General features: G+C 36.5%; 1 protein-coding gene across 4 annotated transcripts in view; it reads left to right on the top strand.

The window, feature by feature from the left end:
* The window catches only part of ANO3 (anoctamin 3), a 226587-nt gene that overhangs the window by 170561 nt on the left and 33220 nt on the right, over positions 1 to 22806 (top strand). For all 4 annotated transcript variants that reach the window (XM_026073101.1, XM_026073100.1, XM_026073102.1 and 1 more), the window contains 5 exons: positions 994 to 1049; positions 3526 to 3647; positions 4958 to 5092; positions 11798 to 11894; positions 16526 to 16586. In XM_026073101.1, coding sequence (XP_025928886.1) covers positions 994 to 1049; positions 3526 to 3647; positions 4958 to 5092; positions 11798 to 11894; positions 16526 to 16586 — 471 coding nt within the window. The remainder of the gene's footprint in view (positions 1 to 993; positions 1050 to 3525; positions 3648 to 4957; positions 5093 to 11797; positions 11895 to 16525; positions 16587 to 22806) is intronic.

Raw genomic sequence — 22806 nt, 5'->3', positions numbered from 1 at the left:
CCTAAAGATCAAATTCAGTCTATATTGATACTCCTAATACAGTACTATTTTTCAGAAGCTCTGATTATTCATTTTCATTTGCAATTAACAGATGTGTGCATACTTCCAGTTTTATTGCAAGAATTTAATTAAAAATTAGATATATATACACGCATACTTAAAGCTGTATATTTCTGATGCTGATAGAAATTACAGAAAGTTGTTGCCTGTGTTTCGGGAAGAAAAGAAGTAGTAAGAAAAGCACGGAAAACAAGGGTTCAAATCCARTCCCATTGAAGCTGATGGCAGACTTCATTTTGAGATTATTTTAGTATAATTTTTATTTTTAAATAAACACATCTGAAATCTGTCATGAGAATTTATTTCTTGGGGAAGGTATTGGCTATAGATCTCCTTTCAAAGGCTATTGCATCTTTTTTTATTAATGATTATTTATTCATTATTTACCAGGCTGATCATATAGCAGATTTGTCTTTAAGACTCCTAGGAGCTGAATCAGAATGCTCAAGCCAGTATGGTGCAAAGCACAGATCTTGGATGAACTCCTTCAGCTGTGTTAAAAAATAACAACAGGTTACGTTTAACCCTGCAGGGGTTTTGCTGCCACAAGAATTGAGTGTCCATACCACTCTCTCCATATGCTAGATTGTCTGGTCAGCCATAAAATCTGTATCATACGCTCTGATTAATGCAACACAAATGTAACTATGTTCTCAAACTTGGTCTGGCACGAGCATCCAGCCGTGAGAGAAAAGCTGCAGACGCTAGCTCTAAGAAAGTCCCTCTAATTTGACAGAGCCGGAAATCTAGAGGGATCAGTAAGACCACTGTGAACAATTGGCTTTGCTTAGAGCTGATTACTGTCATGTATAACAGCATCCTGTGCTTCTAATACTAAGTGATGTTCTCAATACATAACTTGAAAATTAGCACTGCTTGAAATCAAACATATAAAAAGTTGGTATGGGTACTAATGCATTTTTTTCTTGTTAGGTATTAATAGATTACTAAACAATGGAACATATGAAGCTGCATTTCCACCACATGAGGTAACCTGTTTAATTTTATAATTTATATATTTTATATATTTATATTAATTTTATATTTTTCTTTTTATTTAAAGTAAAACTTRTGTTAACATTCTGAGATCCTACTTGTTTTTAATTTTGCCTTGGAACCTATTTTACTATGTAGTCTGTTCAGTCTTTTTTATTTATAGTCTTAATTTGATACTGGCTTTTTGACTTTTTCCTATCTAAGGCATTGTAATAATATCCTGGAGCAGTTTTGTACTGACCTACAATATTATATTATGTTAATTTTTTTTTTAAATGGGCATTGCCTGTGGAGTTCTTAAAAAGAACATCAGTTGTTCCAATGAGTTGCTTTAAATTATTTCTGCGTGCCCTGTACAAAATGTTCGATCCTTCTAATAGGATGTGTGGTGGATCACAGTTAGGGAAACTAGTTAATTATTTCATGTTTGAGTGCTTTCTATGTAGTTGTGGCTAACTTTTACTTGAAAATAACTTCTGTAGATTAAAGGCTCCTGAAGACTGATAACCACTGAAATAAATGAAAGACTTGTCTTTGACTTCAGGACTTTTCAGCCAGACCTTGTGTGTTGAAAAGAAAGAAGCAAGACATGCATCTTCRGTCATCTTACTTAAATGCCTTTCATGCTATGGTCACACAATCAGCAGCTTTGTAATTGCAGCTGTGAATTCTGTGGTGGTTCTGGCTGAATATTGTGACTTGATCTTGTCTTTCAGGGATTGACCTGTGCTTTCCAATTTACTGAGTAAATTTCTATGTGGTATTAATAAATGAATACAAGGGTATACAGAGAAGGAATATTTTAGATAAATAATTGAATATCATTGTTAACGCTTCAATTAGGYGTTATTGACTTTAGGGAAAAGCTAGCCATACTACCAGAAAAACCTGCTAAGCTTTCTCTAACTTCCAAAACCATGCCCTTATATCCATTTTCATGTATATATTCCTTTGTTGTGTCATAAACTACTGTCTCTAAGTATCAGTATAAGCTTAATGAAATAGTACTTTTAAAGTAGTCTTAATTGCTGTTGGACTGGTGCTAAGGACTTATGGTTAAACGTTCTCCATTTTTTTAAAACAAATAAGCAAATGGGAGTGAAAATTCGGTTGTCATGTGAACACTATTAGACTTGGACTCTGTAATGCAAAAAAGTGCAGAAAGAAGCAGAAGAAAACAAAAAAAAAAGATTTAAAAAAATAAGATATGGAGTAATGCTTTATGCATTGCACTTATTCATTCAGGGGAATGTGAGAATAAGCTGATGCTCCTTTCCCAGATGTTGCAAAGAGCACACTCTGTGTTGACATTGTATTGATGATTCTTTACTGACATTAGTAGAGTGTATTGATGGGAAATAAGTAGAATTGGACTCCTCTGCCGGTTTTGCTTTGTTTTGGACTCATTCTTAAGCCAGAGGGTCAGCAGATTGTGACAAGTAAACTTATTTCTTACAATTGCAGGGAGTGCTCAAGATTTCAAATAAATGTTAAAAATCTAAATTACTTAAATATACCAGACTCAAAAATCTGTCAGACTGCTGACTTCGAAGTACTTCTCTGGGGAACTCTGTGCTCTTCTCAAGCTGTGATGTGACTCATTTGGGGTTATTTGGTGAAAGATATTCTTTAGCAATACTAAATAACATAATAAAGCATTGTCTAGAGGAATGTGGATTTTTTGGAAAATGTTGGAATAAAGGAGATGTGCTGCCTCAGATTTGGAGTAAAATTGGGAATACAAGAGATTCTGCTTAGGATGGGTCTAGTGAATCTGTGTGTTACCTTTGCACTGCAGAGCATGAGGTTGTTCTTTGAGGCTGTCAGGCAGCCTGTGGAGTGTCAGGCAATGGATGGAGGAGGCCTCTTGAGTCAGACTGGGGCTGTCTTTTGCTTTTAGTGCCTCAGAGAGTCCTGTGTGGACTTCAAAATAATGCCAGCTCTGTTGTTTCCATCATTTTAGGAAAAAAATACCATAGAAAGACCAGAAACACTGTGTTTTTCTATACTTTTAATCAGGGATTAAAGTCAAAGAAAATGTCTAGGAGAGGAGAATCAAGCTGACATACTAGAAATTTTTGAAATTTTATAGGAGAGAAAAATAGCACATATACCTCTCATGAAAAATTTTGAAAAAATGAGATAGGTTAAAGCATACAAATAAGCATATATTAGTGAAATGCAAACACTGCGTATAAGCCATATAAGGAGTTGACTTGTTCTTTGTAGTCTAGTCCTGTTTTTTCGTCATTAGTTCTTAGAGAAATTGGCCATTTCATACCACATCTCTTGCATCAGGCTTATGTGTTAGCTCCAGATGACGTTCCTTAGAGTTGTGCATAATAAATGAAACTTACTTATTAAAAATAGTGATGTTATAGTCATTTAGAATTGTATTCTAATATCTAATAAATGTATGTCTTTTCCATAGTGGCTACTAATATATTTTTATTTCTTTGTGTTTTTCAGGGAAGCCACAAAAGCAGACATCCCATCAAAACACACGGAGCTCAGAATCACAGACACCTATTATATGAGCGTTGGGCACGGTGGGGAATGTGGTACAAATACCAACCTCTGGATTTAATCAGGTATGAATACTTTGAAAAGTAGCTTGTTTCTGTGGTATGAACAGCATGATAACCATAGTGCTAAAATCCTTGTCCTTGGGTTTTACTGTAAAATTTAGCTATTCAATATTACAAAATAAGACACAAATTCTATGAGCTATTTCTTTTGGGTTGTCTTTTCTGCAGACCTGTTAATTTGAAATGAGACTGCATAAAGGCACATAAATCCATTTGCATGACAACTTGGGGAATGAAACCTAAAGCACAAACCCTTGAAGTGGTCTGCTGATCAGACACTTGCCTCTCAAGAGAGCACCTTTTATATCAACATGGCTCCAAATGACTTACCCACGTGGATAATCAGTGTTACCAGATTCAGTGGAGGGGAAATGCAGCCTACTATTGATACAGCTAACTCCTTAGAAGACTCTGTGTGAATTTAAATAAAATTCTCTCTATATATTCCGTAACTAATGTCCTAGATTGCCACCTCTACAGCAGAGAAATATATGTAATGAAAGTTAAGTAACTGTGGTGTGTTTTCATTTTCCTCATCTTGGACATGGAATACCAATGTTTCATTTTTCTTGCTGTCAGATTTTATGCTTGATGTGACAGTCATAACCAATCATTATCCCTAAATATTGTCCCGCTAAAGGCTGTGTAGCTAAGCATGTGTTGGGACAATTCTGTGCTGATCAAATAGTAGCATCCATGACTTTCCAATCACTGCCATTTCATCGCTTCTGGCAMCTGATATCCAAGTTATGAAGCGTTAAGACTGAATCTTCAACTTGTTTTTTCAGTCTACTATTTTCTCTCATAATAGTTTGAAATATATCTTAATATATGATCATCCATCATGAATCATTTTTAGTACGGAATATTTAGGCCATGCCAAATTATATCCCTTTCCAGAAATTTTTTGTGGTGTGTGTGGTGTGTGTATATATATATATATATACACACAGACACACACACATATATATATGAATATGGGGGGGGGGAATTTCCTGCATTTGAAAATTTCCTGCTGTTGAAATCAGTGCATCTACTTAGTCATTGAAAGTACATGAAAATTGCAGACCACTTCAGTTATATCCTTATAATGTACCTGTTTTAGTGAGAGTGCAATTAGTGTCATTAGAATATTATGCCAGCCTGAGTTAGAACATATTGATTCAGGACTGCTATACAGACAATAATTTTAACATAAGCTCATAGTTGTGGCTCCTTTTTAGAATTATTCTAAAGATAGTAGAAGGAGAAGATAGTAGGGTCACCATAAGTTTTACATTTAAACAATGTGTGTATTTTTGTTCCTCATGTAGGCGATATTTTGGTGAAAAAATTGGACTGTATTTTGCCTGGTTGGGGTGGTATACTGGAATGCTTATTCCTGCTGCCCTTGTTGGGCTCTTTGTTTTCCTTTATGGATTATTTACGATGGATTCCAGCCAAGTAAGGTAAAATCCCATTTAAAAACATACAAAATGCTTTTGAAAATTAAAAACAGACTGACACTACTTACGTAATTATACTTTTATGTGCTTTTCAGATTTGATGATCATGTAATAATAACCAAATGGAATATTCAGTTCTTCATTCAAGTGTCTCAGTTTTATGTGTCTGCTTTGCATCAAGCTGGATGCTTGCCATGTACATCAAGTGCTCTTAACCACTGCATCTGCAGTAATTCCCATTTTGTCTATCAGGAAAAACCAGCAAATACTAATACAAATGTAATATATACTGCAATGGTTATCATTCTAATGAAGGCTAATGGGTGAGGAAGCCAGACATTCTCCCCCTTTAGACCCATCCTGCCTATGACTTTCAGAGTGTAGTACAGTTGCAGAACTTTTCATTTATGCATTTTGCGTTGTTTATGCTCTTTTTGTGTATGCAGTTTTTTCCTCTAAATGTAATGTAAATATCATCGAACTTAGAATCTGATAAAATTCTTCAAACTGCAGCAGGAAGACATGAATTAAGAGAGATTATAACCAAGTGAAATGAACATAGCTTTCAAGTTTCCCACTGTTACGGTTTTGCTCTCAGAGGGGATTATGTCAATTTAGAAATAGTGACGAGTGTGATAGAGTAAGGGCTGACTTCATTTTTAAGAACTGTTTCAGAGGAAACCCCTTTATTACAAAGTTTTACATTAGGTGTCATCAGACTGAATAGGAACAGTGCTCTTAAAATTGCAACCTTGTTCAAAGGGGTTTGGATACTTCGGCTGTTAGCGTAATGGAGTTAGCTTTCATAGGAAGTGTTGTTTTTTAGGCTTTGAGCAGGAATATTTTATCTTTGTTTATGGAATTGTCTTTATCTTGCATTTGACAGTGAGTTATTATATTGTCATTTCTGCAGTGCTGTAATTAAGGCTTTTTTAGGTTTTCTATTATATACCAAATTCTTGAGTGACTTTACAACTTCAAAACACATTAAATGCACTAAAATGCAGTAAAAGTATCAGCCAAGAAGCTATGCTATCTTTATGATATCATTCTCTGTATTAGCATTGTTTTACAATGTTGAACAATAATATCCTTTGTTATACAATAAATGTATGCAGTATACAATGAATGCAATGTAAATTACATGATCAGCCTGTCCTCAGAGCAGGGCCTAGAACTGTTGAACAGGGAATCTTGTATTCTTCAGCTGTGCAATGGCACAGCTTCAACAACAGGAGAACAAAGAGCCATAATCTATAATTATCAGGGTGCAGCTTAATATTTCAGACACTCCTTGTGGAAGAAAAATGTGTGGTATTGGCACTCCCCTGCTCCCCAAGAGAAAGAACAGAATTTCTCAGAATTTAGATTTTTCAAACTTTGAGCTATTATATGTTTGTATGTGTGTCATGCTCCTCTTCTCCCTTGAAGGAGAATACGACCCTTGCTTAGATCTTTTAAAAATGAGATGCAGTTATCTGCTTTTGGTCAGTGTAATTCTCAGGAGAGCAGAGGTAGGCTAGCTTTACGTTTTCCTGTCCTCAGTTCTTCCTTTCAGCTGCTGTTGAGCAGCTGCACACAGAACATGCAGATTTTAGTTAGCTCTTTATGCAGGTGAGTTGGTTTTGGTCCCTTTCTGGGGCACCTTGGTGCCATGCTGTGCTACGCGGAAAGCCAAGGTGCCTGCTGGTGGCTCTGAACTCTGCTGGAGATGCAAAAGCATGAAAGCTAGGTGAGCCACTATGTAAGCTTTAGATGCCTAATGAGCATGGGGGGAGAGTTATATATTTCTTTGTTGTAGCTAACGTTAACTGGTGTTAATTTCAGAATATTTACAGAGGACCACTAGACCTGCACTAGACCATGTAGAATGTCTACCCCAGCTGTGCGCTTTATGGCAGTTGAAGGACMTCTGTAATCTGGATGTGTTAATTTGGGGCAGAAGCTCATCTCTGCCATTGACGGTGTGAATCTGTGGTTAGCTGTGGGTTGCCTATAGTCATTACACAATACTGTCCTATCGGTGAGTTGCTATGACCAAATTAATAAGACCCGCTGTTATACATGGATTCAAGAACAGGGTTTACCTAACGCAAGTGGATTGTGACTGGCTTGATAAAATGTATGCAGATCTTGCCTGTATTACCTTGTATACTTAACTAATTATAATGGACAGTGATAAAAGATATAAAGTATGCTGCTCCTTGCCATATATGCTTACTCAACCTTTAGTGAGTGTTAAACAGAAACCTCGTACATACAGCAGAAAGGAGTAATCCATTGGCAGGCAGACAGACTAAGCAACCTAAATATCCTTATTCTTGCCATATTCTGGCACTGTGAGATTATTTATCTAGTGTTTCTGCAGTCAGTTAAAGAAAACAGCTACATAAACGTTAATAATGGTATTAAAATATATTATTTTTGAGCACTGCAGCTGTCACAGTATGCAAATGCAATGTTCATCAGCAATCAGCAAGAGACTGAGGGAGGTCTTTTAATTCTGACCAAATCTAGACAGAGGAAACCCAGTGGCAATTAGGACTTCAGGGTTAGTGTCAGGGCATTATGTTAGTATCATAATTGTAACATTGCTCCAAATCGCTATTCAGTGTTATTCAGTATGATACTATTTCATGTGAAACTGAGGTTTTGTCCTATTACTGTCTGTTATTAGGAACCAGTGGGTGGTAGGAAGTGTTGATTTATGGTATGATAATAAATTCTGTGACAAAACCTGTTTTTCATCTGCCCTGGCTACTACAAAATTTGTACTTATCAGCTGATTAAATCCTTTTTACAGAAGTGTGCTTTTTTTCGGTGATGTCCGTTCACCTTTTGGAATGATGTGGTTGGATTTGGGTTAGCTAACATGAAGCCTCCCTCTAGTGGCTGGAGAGAGAAAATGACCGTTTTATTATTTTTTTCACCAAGATCCAGTGCACTTTCAGCACAGAACGAATAAGCAAATGCACAAGCATATCTTGCTATAAAATATTCATCAAATGCTGATTACAATACCAGCCATAGATTTTGTGAAGCAATAATTAGAGGATTATGAAGAATGACGTTGCATTCAACAGCTAGGTTGTCTTGTTTAAAAAATATATGAAGCTCACCTCTGCTCCCAAGTCAGGGACTGTTCTGCTACGCAGCAGCCCCATAAGATCTCCCCCTGCTGCACCCGGCTTTYCTTGGGGTGGTGCCCCATGGCTCACTGCAGGTGCCGAGCCAAACTCCTGCTGCRTGCACCCAGCTCACTGGTGATGTCTCACTGTGTGTGGATCCTCTGGTGCAGTTTTTCTTCACTTAGAGTGTTTATAAGCAGATCTGTAGTGATGAGCCTTCGCTCCCATGGTGAAAGTTATATGATTCTCCTCTGTCTCCTGAGTGCTATGGCCTTGGCCGCAGCAGCAGCAGCCCAAAGAGGTCAGGCTGAGTGCTGGTGTCCAGCCCCATGGGCACTGCCAGGCCATGATGTCCCTGCCACCCCCAGGCCTCCCCCACCCACCCAGCCCAGGCCGCCACATCAGCCCAGCTGGGGCCGTCAGTGCCTGTCCTGCAAYGCCGCGGCAGTGCCACAGTCTGGCCACAGGCCCCGTCAATCCCAACCGCGGACCAACTGCCCAACCTGGCCCCATCACCACAGTGCTGCTCAGCCATCATGGGGCTGTGTCTGACCTGGTTACCCTTCCCAGCACTGATCCCAACCCCGACCCGCAGGCTAACTTCCCAGCTTGACCTCAGACCTGCCTCGTGACCACTAGCTTGCCTGGTGATCTCGACTCTTGGTTGAACCTGGCCACGATCTCTGGGCCTGCCCTGCTAGCTTGCAGGGTGGTGGGACAGGTCCCAGCCCCATGGAACCATGCGGCGCCCTGGCGGGTAGCTGCAAGGCTGTATAACAGAAGGGTCATCTGTATAGTTCCTCCCTGGCTGGCTGCAGGTGAGTTGAAAATGGAGCATATTTGCTCCCTTTTGGTGGTACCCTTCCTTCTTATCCAGGGCAAGTGCCTCCTCTCATGCTGCATTTTGCCTCTTTTCATAGAGTATGTCCCCCTCATTTGGTTAAAGTTTTAGCAAAAAGACTTTCAGATCTGGTGGAATCACTTGATTCAAATTTATTATGCAGGGAGGAAGAAGGTGGTCTAATAAGACAGGCAAAAAAAACCCTGCATGCACATTGTGCTATCAGGAAATAGATACTGTTCTGAGCAAACACACATGTATGTCCATATTTAGAAGCAGAAGTTTCTTCGTTCTGCGTGACTAGAAAGCAGAACACTTTTCTGTCACAACACAGATGCACCAGACAGGCAGTGTTATTGGAAGCAGGTTGGAATTGAGGATGTTCTTTTTCTTAGATGAGCAAGGGAGTTTGGAATAAAGCTTTGTAGTACTGCCATTGCCAGGATTCAGCACTGAGATCCCTGAGAGTACTGTGATTACAGTGTTGACAGCTATTTTGAAGGTTCAGTTGTGAAATGAAGGTAACCAAACAAAAATTTTGGAGAATCTCTGTTGAAGTTTATAGTAGCTTCCAGAATATTTAGACTGCATTCTTAGGGCTCTGACATGCAGAAACAAAAATGCAGATCATGTACCTGTATTTCTTGTTTCATACGCTTTTAAATATATTTTGATCCATTTGCCCTCCCGTAGCTAAACTGGGAAAAATGTAAAGTAGTAATCACATGGAAGGGCTTTCAACAGTTCTTCAGCACTCTTTTTTATTTGTRTTCTTTTCTTTCAATGGTTTATGTGCCGTATCTGTTGTGTATCATTATTCTCAGGACAGATGCCAAGCTATTATATGTTGATTAGTCTGTACAAAAATAAATCTGATGGTTTTAAAGAAGGTTGGTTTTGATGGGTTTAATGGGTTTGTACATATCAGTAATTAACACTGTTGTAATTTGTCCCTTTGTGGTCTGTTAACCAGAAAGGCCGGGACTCTAATGCAGCACATTTGGCATCTTTTCACCGTAACTGATGTGATCCCTCTAGTCAGATTGCAGATACGTCCATGAGGACAGTACAAAGCAGTTTACTTTGCGCTGTTATACTGAAGAGTTAGATTGCAGTAACRGTTAACACTGCACCTGTCGTGAGCGCTTGTCTAACAAATGTTATTGTCTTTACAGAGAAGTGCTAATGCGTGTAACTTATCGGTGTCAGTGTAATTTTGTGAAGCTTCATGTGTTATTAAAAACAAACCAAGCTTTTAACTCGAGATATAGAACATGGAAAATATGACCTTTATAATATAGAATTTAAATTCAGAGCACAGCACAATTTGGCCTTATATTTGCCAACAGTTTTTATTATTGTTCAACTATTATATTATATTGTTGAGATTTTATTTTCTGTACTTAATTATTTGAAAGAAAATGCAGTGAAGAAAATTCTCTTACGTGACACTAAGAATTGCATTGCAACTCTGAAATGACTGTCTGGGCTCACTCAGGCTTAAGGGCTGCTTAGGATAATTTCTTTATCAGGTCCACATTATGTTGTAGGGTTTCAGTGAATTAGCAATGGTGATGTCATGTGAAGTATGACCTAAGATCACATAAATGGCATTTGGGCAGGTGTGATCTGTTATTTCTATTACTGTTGTTTCAGAGACAGGATTTAATGGATGTACTTATTTGGAAATAAACGTAATCTTCCAATAGCATTAGAAATGTAAATTCAGAGCTGTAAATTCAGCTTTTATGAGAGGGAGAGTGAAAGCACAGTGTTTATTTAAACACAAATCAGGAGAGATTTCCTGGCATTTGGTTTCTACTGCTACTTTCTTAGTGCGACATAAAAATCATTTTAGGGCTCTCTTCTGCATCTCAGCAAGGATAAAGGATGGGGAAAGGCGATCAGTCAATGAGGTTCTTTGGGAAGCTTACTCACTACAGTTAAAATTTGTCTTAAAACTCGTTTTTCCATTTCTGTTAATTCCCTTTTGCCTTCGTCAAGACACTTAATTATGTACTTCATTTTGAGTATGAATAGTCCCAATGAAGTCAATGACACTACATCATCCTGAATCTTAAGATCTTTGAACAGTGGACTGTGGTTTGAACAGATTTTTCCTCCCAAAACGAAGCTATTAAAATGTTTGTTCATTAGTCACCTGCATAAGTTGATCCAGGGGAAATAAAACCACAAATACTTGAAATGCTAATGCCAGAAATCCCTGTCATCCTATGATGGCTATTAACTATAGGTTTTTACATAGCAACCTACTGATCTAAGTGTGTATGCCATCGTACTGTGGAGCAGATCTTCAGCTGATGGGAACTGGCATAAGCTGATTGAAATCAGCATAGTAATGCCAATAATGTCCAGCCTCTAATGTATCTTCTACTTAACTTTTGTAGATGTGTGGTAAATAGCTGGCAAGTAGCAATGTTTTGTTCTTCTGTTTGTGATATTTCTGTTGGAGATATTTACAAGCGTGAGAGGAGTAGCCTGATGCCCAAAGATATTGCATACAACTCAGGTGCCCAAAGTTTTAAGGTTACTGACTTCAGTAGACTTAGGGTTTCCCTTTTCATTCTGAATATTCACTCTTAAATTATTTTGTTGAGCCTGTTTTGCAGCGTAAGCATAATGTTAACAAATGTAGACCACAAACAGTGGATCCTGAGAAAATGTTAAGAATGCTACAAGCCTTTTTATAACCTTTGTTTTCCTGTCTTACTGCTAAAGCAAAGAGATCTGCGAGGCAAACGAAACCATCATGTGTCCTATGTGTGAACGCAATTGCACACTACAAAAACTCAATGAAAGCTGCATATACGCCAAGGTAATTATTAGCTTATTGCTTTCAAGATACTTTCTGTCTGAAAGTCCACTTTCATTGTATAATGGCAGCCCTACTTTCAGCAAAGATTCCTACAAAACATGTTGTTTCTCTGCAGAGTTTTCAGCCTTTGAAATTCATACTTATAATAAGTTTGAAATTTCTGAAATGTTCAGAGATGATTCTATGATTTGCTTTAATATGTGAGCACTTTCTTCATAAATCCCTATTGATTTTATCAATTTATAAAGTCCCCTGAGCAGCAAAACTTTTCTTGGAAGGTTTTTTCTACTTTCCCCTGTAATTGACTTCTTATTCTGTTTCACTTGCATATTTGGTGATTGAATTTCTGCTCTTAAAGGAATTCTCTTGCATTTCACAGGGTTATAATATGCCTGTGATGTGCTTAGCTCTGTCAAGCTAATGCAAAGATTTTACACAAATAAATATTTTGCTACAAGAAGCTATCCTTCAAACTTGAATAATCACAATTACTTCTGTGTACATGCAATGATTTCAAGTGAACACATTTATCAATATGTTTTGATGTGTGGAATGCACAATGCTGGAAAACAATCTCAACATTTTTCTTGGAATTCTTTAGCTCAGAAGATAAATACAGACTTCTGAGCAAGATCTGTAGAACATTAATTGTCTCTAGGTTGAAGAGAGAAAATGGATATCATATTAGATTTTGAAATTTGGCATAGAAAGGACTTTAGTAAAACTGGATATTTCCAAACTCTCTATGAAGGAAGATTCAAAAAAATTAACATTTGAGATTGATAAAAATGATTTATGTTTTAACTTTACAAATTTAACRTTTTATTTTATAATGACAAATGAAAAAGTTGTTTTGAAACAACTACAAATTCTGTGTTGAAATTGTCATTTTTAAGCAAAACTCAGTTTTTTATTTTTAAATATGGATATAACTTTATAGCAGAAAATAGCTCCATGAATTCTTTTCATCACTTCATTTTTTTATGAATTTTCTAAGTTTTACAATGTCTACTGAAGGTAAGAGCTTTCTTAATGGAAATAGCATTATGCAAGCCATACAGCCCATCCCAAAATTGCCTCTTTTTAGAGGATGGCCAGTACCTCTTTAGCAGTCCACTGCAGTTTGACAGGAAATTATAGGGATACTGCAGTCCCAAATGTATTAATTTTAGATCCTGTTATTTTAACAACCCYGTTTAATAAGCAGCAATTTTTCCTCACACTTATATTTGCACTGAGATCTTGTGCTTAAATCATGCAAACATCTCTTTTTAATGGCACGTCATAAATAACAAATTGTAGCAGAAAAGGTAACATTCCACCCAGCTACTACTTCCACACTTTTTCAAACCAATCTCCTTGATTCAAAATCAGATGACAACCAGGGAAAACAAGGAGTAATCACTCATCTTCACAAGTGTCWTTTTCTGATGTCTGCAAAACCTGTGAGCATTAGTATAGGCTCCCAACTTTCCTGCCAAAGCTTTTGCTCTGAAAAATTGGTCAACCTCAGGTTTTGTTGTTGTTGGAACATAACTTGCTTCTCTGTCTTCCTCATGCACAGCCAAAGAGCTGAAATGTAGGGGAAGCTCTCCCTGATTCATTCCAGGCAGACACTCTTATTCTGGAAAAAGTATTTTAATCCTTATCCATTACTTTGAAATAACTTACAGTATGCAAGTGCACAAGCATTGAGTTAATTAGGAAAAGTAAGTTAGTAAGTTACTTTAACTAAGTGAAGTTTCCCTCCCTGGGCCTGCTCATCTATATAAGGCCTTGTGCTCATATTTTACTTTATTAAAACTCTTGTCAAGGATTTCCTTCATTAATATCTGCCAATTTTCCATGTTTAGGAGCAGTTTGGATAGAACAATACAGAAAAAATCATATAGTTCAAATGTTTTTTCTGCCAAATTTTTTGCAAAGCCGGAGGCAAAATACAAAGATCCCTTTTTCCTACTTGTTACTGACCATTTCTTTCATCCCCTCCCTCTTTTTTTCATGTCCCTTTAAAAATCACATTGAAGTGAAGTTTATAATTTAAGGGAAAGCAGTGTAATAGCTGGGTTGTAATCTGAATAACAGAACGCCCAAGTCGTCATTCTTGTCCGCATTAAATGAACTCTTTAATCAGTATAAGTGATCAGCATGGTGCATTACGTCTCAGTTAGCTGCACTCCCATCGCGTCTCCCATCAAGCACAATGGGTAGGGTGTTGTTTCAGAGTGGATTCAAAGCGCAGGATATCACATATGATGATAATATCACGCAGGTATGCTGACTGACTAGGCCTGGTTCTTAGAGTATGCCACTTCTGCTTAGAAGCCTCTGGTCAATGTGGGCCTCAGTCTATTCAATTAGTATTTAAGCCATTCAATTCTTTATTCTGAGTGTGGTACTGAATGATTAGAACCCAAACTCTGTATCTAACGATAGTGCTAGATCTGGAGCCAGATACATATTTCCTACTTTTAGCAGCACTAAATCTRCTGGGTTGGATTTGTTCATTTGTTTTGTATTTCCTTGGAAAGATGCACTGTTTGCGGAGCAGAATATCCAAAATCACTTATTCACATATACGTACATTCAAAACTGAAATATTCATCAGGTTTATTCTGCTGCCTTTGTTCACGAGTTACATTTTCAGTGAGGTGATAATAGGTCTCATACCTATTATGTTGGTGTTCTTTGTGCCTTATGAAAGCAATAGAAAAACAAAGGAAAGGACATAGTTGTACATACAATGATCCCATTATGTGATTCATACAGAGAGCACATTGGACTTGTTGATACCAAATATCAGATAGTAAATTCTCATTTTCTTTGGTACCATAAAGAATAAAGCCAGACTTGCGTGCGGATAAAAGTTACGTGTTGTTAGTATATCCTCTCAATATTAGAATCATTTAACTTGAGAAGGAATAAAATAGAGAGGCAAGCAACACTGTTTCTATTAACTTTTTCAAGAATTAGATCTCTTACCAAATACCCTTGGCCGCCTATTAATTTGCTAGGCAGAAGCAATGATGACAGCCTTATCTGAAAGACTGAAAATCTGTCAGCAGGACTGGCTCTTGCTACGGAGGGCAGCCCCAATGACAAAGCACAGGGAAGCTATTATGCATCGTACTCTTGCTTGAGTGTGTTCGCTAAACTGCCTGAGGCAAGCTGTCAGTCCTAACATCCTGTATCCTTTGAGACACACCTTGCATAAAGAGCATTCCTGATGGCCAGAACACATTCACGTGTAAGGGAAGGTCACAGTGCTACAAAACTTAATCTGATTACCTACACACTTCATAGGCACAAGGAAGGGTTTCCTTTCATGGTAAGAGCTTCAAAGTTGGCCCTGAAAACAAAAATTGATTCAACACCAATGAAATCAAAGTTTTTTCAAGAATATGACAAATACTCTTATTTCAAAGGGTAGAAAATCACCATAAATTGTCTGCAGAGTTTAAGATAATACATATCAAAAACATTTGTGTCACTTTCCCTTTTCTTTTTCCTGTGTCTTCAGATCCTCTTTCTAAAAATGTGCCCCTCAGTAAGTTTTTCTATTGATTTGGTCTATTATCTCATAATGATTTATGCTTTTTTTCAGATGGGAATTTAAAGCCAGTGTTCTGCTTACTAATGCTCAGCTACATCTTAAACCACTGTTCATTCAAAGCATTTAGACCCATTATCCCTGGATAAATCACTGTCAATTGCCAACATTCAATCTATTGAAACTACATTGGTTTCAGCTTCCTAAATACCCTTTCATATCATGGCTTGCATATAATAACTTCTAGATTTTTGTAATATAAATTGTGACGTTTTCCTAAAAGGTGGGACATCCCATGGACCACTCAGATGCTTAAAGTGATCCACAGGCATGTGAAAATTATTTATTACTTATTTTCTATTGGTGAGCCCTGGATTTTTCAGCAAGATATATATTCTTCCCCCAAAAGCTTATAATGAAGAGTAAGAAAAGGGATAAATCCAACAAACGAGACCATTCATGAGGTGAAATTAAGTGCACAGTGTAGAATTACACTTCATTGGCGGTTATTTAGAATTTWTATAACGTTTGTGGGAGTTATGGGGCACTAGCCTTTAAGAAGGAGAATATGTCATCAGGAACATTTTASAGGCTGAGATGGTTGGATAAAAAGCAATATGTACTATTCTTTCAGGCAGAGGAATTGCAGGATTGCTTGGGAAAAGAATAAAATGGCATGAAAGAGTTATTAACAATGTACAAGGAAACAAAAGTGAAAAAACAAGAGATTTAAGGTTCTAAGAACCTTAAAATAGAAAGTAATGAGCTTAAATTTGAACCAGAATATGAGTGGAATCCTGGAGGAATTTCTAAACTGCCTGGACATGGCCAGAGCAGCTCTCAGTATTTGTGAAGCAAATAGACAGAGATGTGTGAACTCTTGACAGTCTTGAAAACTATAGCTGAAATTATAGTGAAAGACAGAACTGGAGAAATATTTTGGTAGAAGAAACATGGGAGTACATCTTATTATGATGCTTATCTTTTAATTTCTGCTCCCTGTTATGTACTCTGGGATTCTTTGGAGCAAAAGATAAGATGGCAATATTATTTGTTCATGATGTATTTGTTTTCTCTTCAGGTTACACATTTGTTTGATAATGGAGGGACTGTCTTCTTTGCTATTTTCATGGCAATTTGGGGTAAGTCAATTTTTCTCCTGTGATTTTTTTTTTTTTTTTTTTTAGTTCACCTATCCCTTTTATATGATTACTAAGGATAGGGAGATTATATTTTTAAATAAAATTTTTAAAAAGATTATGATTTCATCATACATATACTTTTTTGTTTTCATCAACTTTAATTTCTATACTAGTAGTAGGTTAAAATAATATTTTTTTATTCTTAATGTAATGACTTTAATGTCTTTAAGCCTGAGTTTTATATCATGCAGGTAGAAGTCTTTTTAGAGGCAAACACATAGGATAATTTACTGGTCTGGAGTTGATATAAAAATGACAGCGTATAGAGAATTATAATAGAATAAATGAGAATGCTTTGATGGAAGCTAATTAGAGGGACATAAATGAATGATTTGATGTTAAATGTTTATAGGCATTTAACTATTTGTATTCAAATTCTTCATCTGCATATTTCATTATGTTCASTCTGACATCACTCACATCATGCCATGAGGCACCAAGCCAACCAAGGTGATATACACAGAGGCCACTGTTGAACAGGAGTTACCAATAAGTCTTTTTTTTCTCTGAAGGTCAATGTAATATTGCCATAGAAGTCAGATGTAATGGTTTCAGCATGAAGTGCCTGACAGAATTAGCTTTCACTGAAGTTAATAATATTTTGTTCCTGGAAAATAGGGAAGACTGATATTAAAAGAACAGGAGATAATTAATTTTGCTAGTGTAAACTTTTGCCTGTGTAAACCCTGAGAAAATAACACCATTTCCATCCATACAACTGTCTATGTATTCAAGCCAGGGATTTGCAATTGTAAATAGAGTTGAATGGCACATAACAGCTTTATTTACAGAACATATATGAATAAGCATTAATGATTTTAACAGAAAAGAAAGTAAAGGATGAACTAATGTCAAAAATGTTAGAGCCTGTACTGGTAAAACAAGAAACAATATATTTAAAGCAGTAAAGCACCAAACATGTAGATCACACACACACACGCATACTAAATGCACAATTAAGTCATTAAAAGTTAAGACAATATAAATATAACTGAAAGTCACTCTTCAGTTGCTTGCCTAAGTGATATTTCTTTATTAGCTCCCAATCTTGCTGTTATAGCCTTGCAATTACTATTAATTAGTCTCATAAAGTCCTAAAGTACATTTCATTATTAGTTAAATGGTAACTGATGTAGACAGCACTGGTAGCTTCTTAGTGTCCCATCATCTCTATCTGCAAGTTCTTACTAGAGAGAGCTCTTTATGTTCTCAGCTAAGTCAAGATACAAGTGTAAGGAAGAATTTTGCTTGTGCTATAGTGCCTAGATTGTTAGCAGGAAAGATAGCACAATATATGCTAAAGGAAGCTGAAAGCTGACCTCTAAATTTTTCTTAACTTCAAGCAGCAGAGTGGTTCTCTGCTTTCCTGCTGTTGCCTAATACAGGTGAATATGTCCCAGATTTTCAGTCTGCTATCCAATATGCTGGAAGCTGTTAGAATTCAGGTTCTACTTTTGATGGGAATTCTGATTTCATGGTAGACTCAATGTAGGAATGCTAACACTACCCTTATGCACTCAATTCTATATTCATTTAAATGTTTTAAAATAAGTATCTATTTTGCTCATCTGCAGTATGATAAATGGCTGCCATTTTTTCTCTCTCTGGTGTGTGTGCTTGTGTATGTAATTTGATCACAAGGCAAATGAACCCTTATTGCAACATTCTCAGCCACTTAGGGGTGTAACTTCATCAACTTGATCCACAGTCTTCACACTAAGTAAGGCATTTTAACAGAGTCACAATAACAAGCATGTATTCCATGTGAACAGTAATTTTCTCAGCACTTCATTGTTTATTCTGTGCCTTTACTGCTTTGGCTTTCCCATGTTCTTTATGTTTAGACATTTGTGGTAATTGCAAACAGATGAACTGTAATATCATTTGCACTATATCACCATAACATTTACTTTTTAGCTGGATAAAACCAAAGCATGCTTTTTAGGATGTTTATGTACATGGCAGAGATGATTCCTTTCCTTCCATGCGGAGATAAGTATTTCTTCCATCTGATCTGTGCCAAAATCCCTTGTATCATTTCTACAGATCTAGGCTGCAATGCAGATAGCAGATCAGTTTGACAGGGAAATAGCAGCTTCAGCCTTTTGTTTTCTCCTTCAGTAGTGATTGTAACTCTGTGTCATCAAAGAGTCACAGTCCGTGTTACTCAGTAGTTTCATTTTCCCCAACAAACTTCAACCTGTGAGCAATTCAAATAAAACTAATTCTGTACATCTTGTTCCCTCAGAAGGCACAAATGTGGGGAAAATAATGCCCTGAGTCATTAATTAGATATAAACAATGTTTGATGGAGTAGTTTCTCATCAAGGTAGTTAAGTCTGGGGGAGGTTTTGTCTTGACACTAAACTATTATCGCAATCCTAGTCCAATTTTGGTTTGTTACAATATCTGTATTCTTGACCAATATCAAATGAAGTTACACAAGGAAGAATTTTACCTGTGTGCTATTTGCTAATACTTTTATTAATAAAGCACATATAATATCCTCCCAGGAAGACTTTTCATTGCAAAGCAGAAGACTGATGCTCTGCTACTGGGCACTGCCTGTTACATATCAATGTATCTTGTGATTTTTGCTTGCTGTCCAAAACCTCGTTTGTACAGTAATGGCTGTAAGGTAGCAGCTGCAAGACCATTTTGGAAAAATAAGAGCATATAGATAAGGAGTGAGAGTATAATGTGAAGCACATATCATTCAGAGGGACAGGATGGCATCATGTCATCCATTGCAATGCCTTCACCCAGGCACCCTGCGTTGCCTTCCTCTGCCTTGTCTGTCGTGCTGGTTTTGTCATAACACATCTCTCCAAAACTCAAATCGTATGGTCCAAGTGAGTTGTCTAACTGGAGAACTGAAAAGGATAATTTAATTATTGTCGATATATTGTGCGAATGATGCTTATCCCTTTACTTTGGGTACCTCACAGTTTAGCAGCTAAACCCTATTATCCTCTTCCTTCCATATGGAGGCCTGGGGTAGGAACAGATGAAGACCCTGATTCAAAATCTAATGATGACAGGTAACAAGTATCCTCCCATTAACTCCCATACAGTCCTTATTAGAGAAATGTTTATAGCAGAATGGTCCTAGGCTGATGCTTTACCAACAGGAGAATTTTTTCAGTCTTCAGGTAGGAAAGAGTAACTTTCTTGAGCTTAAAGCATTGTTGCTCACATGGATTTCAAGGTAAAATGCAACTGCAGGCTAAGGCTGAAATGAATCTACACTAGCTTATAAGCAACTTGCATGTTTCCTGACAGGCAGGTTTTATATGATTATATACAGAACCACAAAAGAACAAAACTCTGGAGATGAGCTGGTCTTGTACAAGATTCTTGTTCTCTATATATTAATTTACAAAATATCTGGATCCAAAATGTCCAGCCTCTCAGTTCTGCAGAAACTGATCAGTCTTTTATCTCTGTAGTGTGATGGAAGATTATGACACTTTAATACTTAAATGTTGTAGTGTATCATGTTGGCTGCAAAAAAGTGGTAGTGTCTTTTATAATAAGTAACTGGTTTTGCTGTAGGTAATACTCTAAAGTATTTTCATTAATAGGTATGATACTAGTTAAGAATTGTGCATGAACTATTTCTATTAAACTAGAAATATTTGTTAAAAGAAAATACAAAAAGAGAAATTTCACTTGGTTATGCTATATATAAGTAATCCATATCTGAAGTGTTTTATTATAATAGCTATGCTTGATACAATGATTAATATAGATTATTAAATTTTTAAAAAGATTTAAAGATTAAAAAGCTTCTTAATTTCTCTAAATTCCAAGTCCAAGTGATCCTAGATGATTCTAGATAATGGAGTTTATGTGGCTCTTAAAACTTTCCTGGAAAGCTCATAAGTAAATTTTATCTTTAGCACAGTGGTGTTGCAGAACTTCTGCATTGCTGGTTAGCGTGTTTTCTGTCATTCTATTGAAAACAAGTATTTGTTTTTCTGTACTAAGATTTATGCTGTTCAATATAAACTTAATTTAAATTCAGTCTTTTCTAGATGCTCATTTTTCAACCTCTTCACAGAGGCATATCATGATCAGTTGACTTTTAAAGCTGGTACCTAATCTGACTTTCTGGCAGCTTTCAGCTGTTGCATCTAAATCACAAAGGACATATTACCTGAGTTTTATTTTGGTTTAATTTTATATAAGAAAAAAATTTGGTTAGCCTCTAATTGTTTAAACATTTCAGAAAAAGTCCAAGAACATACAATGAATGGATGAAACTATGTGATTATACTTTAATATACGCTTATACATATTTATGGAGAAGACAAAAGAGATCTTCTTTTTAAGCCTCTTAATATATATTTACTCCTGAAAACGGATATAGTTTCATTCCTCATCCTGTAACTGAAGTTTGATGAGTAAAAAGTCTGGCTGTTTCAGTCAGTCAAATTTTGGGAGAGCTTTTGATCTGTAGTTTTGAACACTCCAGTATTTTTTTTTTAACAGGTTCAGTGATACCAGATATGTTTTTTCCTGATATTTCCTGAGGTTAAAAAAAAAATTTGTGAGGGGTGTTGGGGAAGGAGGAGGAGTAGGGTTAAGGGGAGAATTGGTTAAGTTAAAATTTAATAATAAAAGGCTGTCAGTAAAAAGGTAGTTCTAGTGGAGTTGATGGTATGATTCCCAATAATTCAGTAAGACCAAACTACTTAAACAGTGCTGTACAGAAATAAAAAGCAGTCTTATGCATAATGCTTTTGCTATTCCTTACCTGGTTCGCTTCTAGAAGTATCGTCATAAAGTCGTCTGTGGGAAAATGATTCAGAACTTTTATTCCCACAGATAAAATATCCAATCAGACCAAATAACACAGATCCCAAAATGGTTCCTAAAATGACACCAAATATTACTCCTCCTTTGTTGGTTTTCTCTAGGAGAGAAAGAGAGAAAAAAGAGACAGTTGAATCAGAATAATAAATCTGTAAGATTAGATATTTCACTCTCACTTTATACCAACTGAGGATTTTGTGAATTGATACTTCCACTGTCTGAAACACTTTGCGGACTGTGACTAAATCAGCTTCTCTGCAGAAATTATGTGCCTTTATAGAAGAAAATGGAAAGGTCCATGATTTCAAGGCAAAGCTATGACAAAAAAAAAAAAAAGCTAACTAGTTTTTAGTCAAAAAGAGCTGCCTGGTTTAATTACAGAATCAAGCCCTACCATCTAATTTAAAAAAAATAAGCAACAATGACTGTTTAAATGTAATTATTTCTGTTCAAGCCAGTAGGTGAAACTGCAGCCTCTGAATTTCAAGTGTTTACATTTTAGAGTACCAATTTTGAGTATCCACCCAGAAGTCTAGTAATGCTTTCTGCACTTGTTCAGCTAGCAAAATAACTGCATTCCTCCAAGATTTCCCTCAGATTCCTTAAAACTTCTTCAAGGTATTCTCCTTTTCTTGGAAATGAACTTGCTTCCCCCCACCACGCGCTTCCTTTTCAGTCATGTTATCTAAAAATTGTGTACATTGTAATTCTTAGAACTATGATGGGAAACATGAAAGCCTGATGCTCCTTCAGTTCTTAGTACAAATTGTACTGTACTGGATACGATGGATAAGCCTTTCAGTCCTGTTTAAAAACTTGAAAGCTAATTAATGGCAAAAACTTACTGTTTTCCAATCTTCTGTTTCTTTTCCTGAAGACRTAATTCAGAACAGCAGTATAGAGAAGTGCCGTGGCAGTTTTATACTCCATTGTTTTCCCATGCATAATCGACTTGATAATAACTAAATGCAAAATGAGCAATTCCTCTAGAAGTGTTTATAAGAAGTCGTCTTTGGTCACAAAGTTTCTGAGCTTAAATTGATGTGTTATGCATTTTTAATTTTATTTCTGCACATCTGCTTTACAGGTCCATTCCAGTGTGAACAAACAATATCTACCATAAGTTTCCTGAGCTCTTGTAAAAATGTAAAAAAACAAATAATAAATAATTTGAAAAATCTTTTTATCCTGTACTCCCATCAGTCGTACTCCACACCAATGAACTCCAGAGATGTGGAGGTCTGGTGTTGCAGGATTGTGTGGGACTGTGATTTTATGCTGACATAATAAAAGTGTGAAAAGAGTCAGCTAATTTATAGCTGAAGTGTGAGAACACTCTTAA

The sequence above is a fragment of the Apteryx rowi genome, unplaced genomic scaffold (assembly GCF_003343035.1).
Source record: "Apteryx rowi isolate R43461 unplaced genomic scaffold, aptRow1 scaffold_360, whole genome shotgun sequence".
Taxonomy (NCBI): Eukaryota; Metazoa; Chordata; class Aves; order Apterygiformes; family Apterygidae; genus Apteryx; species Apteryx rowi.
Note: the sequence above shows the minus strand (reverse complement) of the source record. Positions and strands in the feature narration are given on the sequence as shown.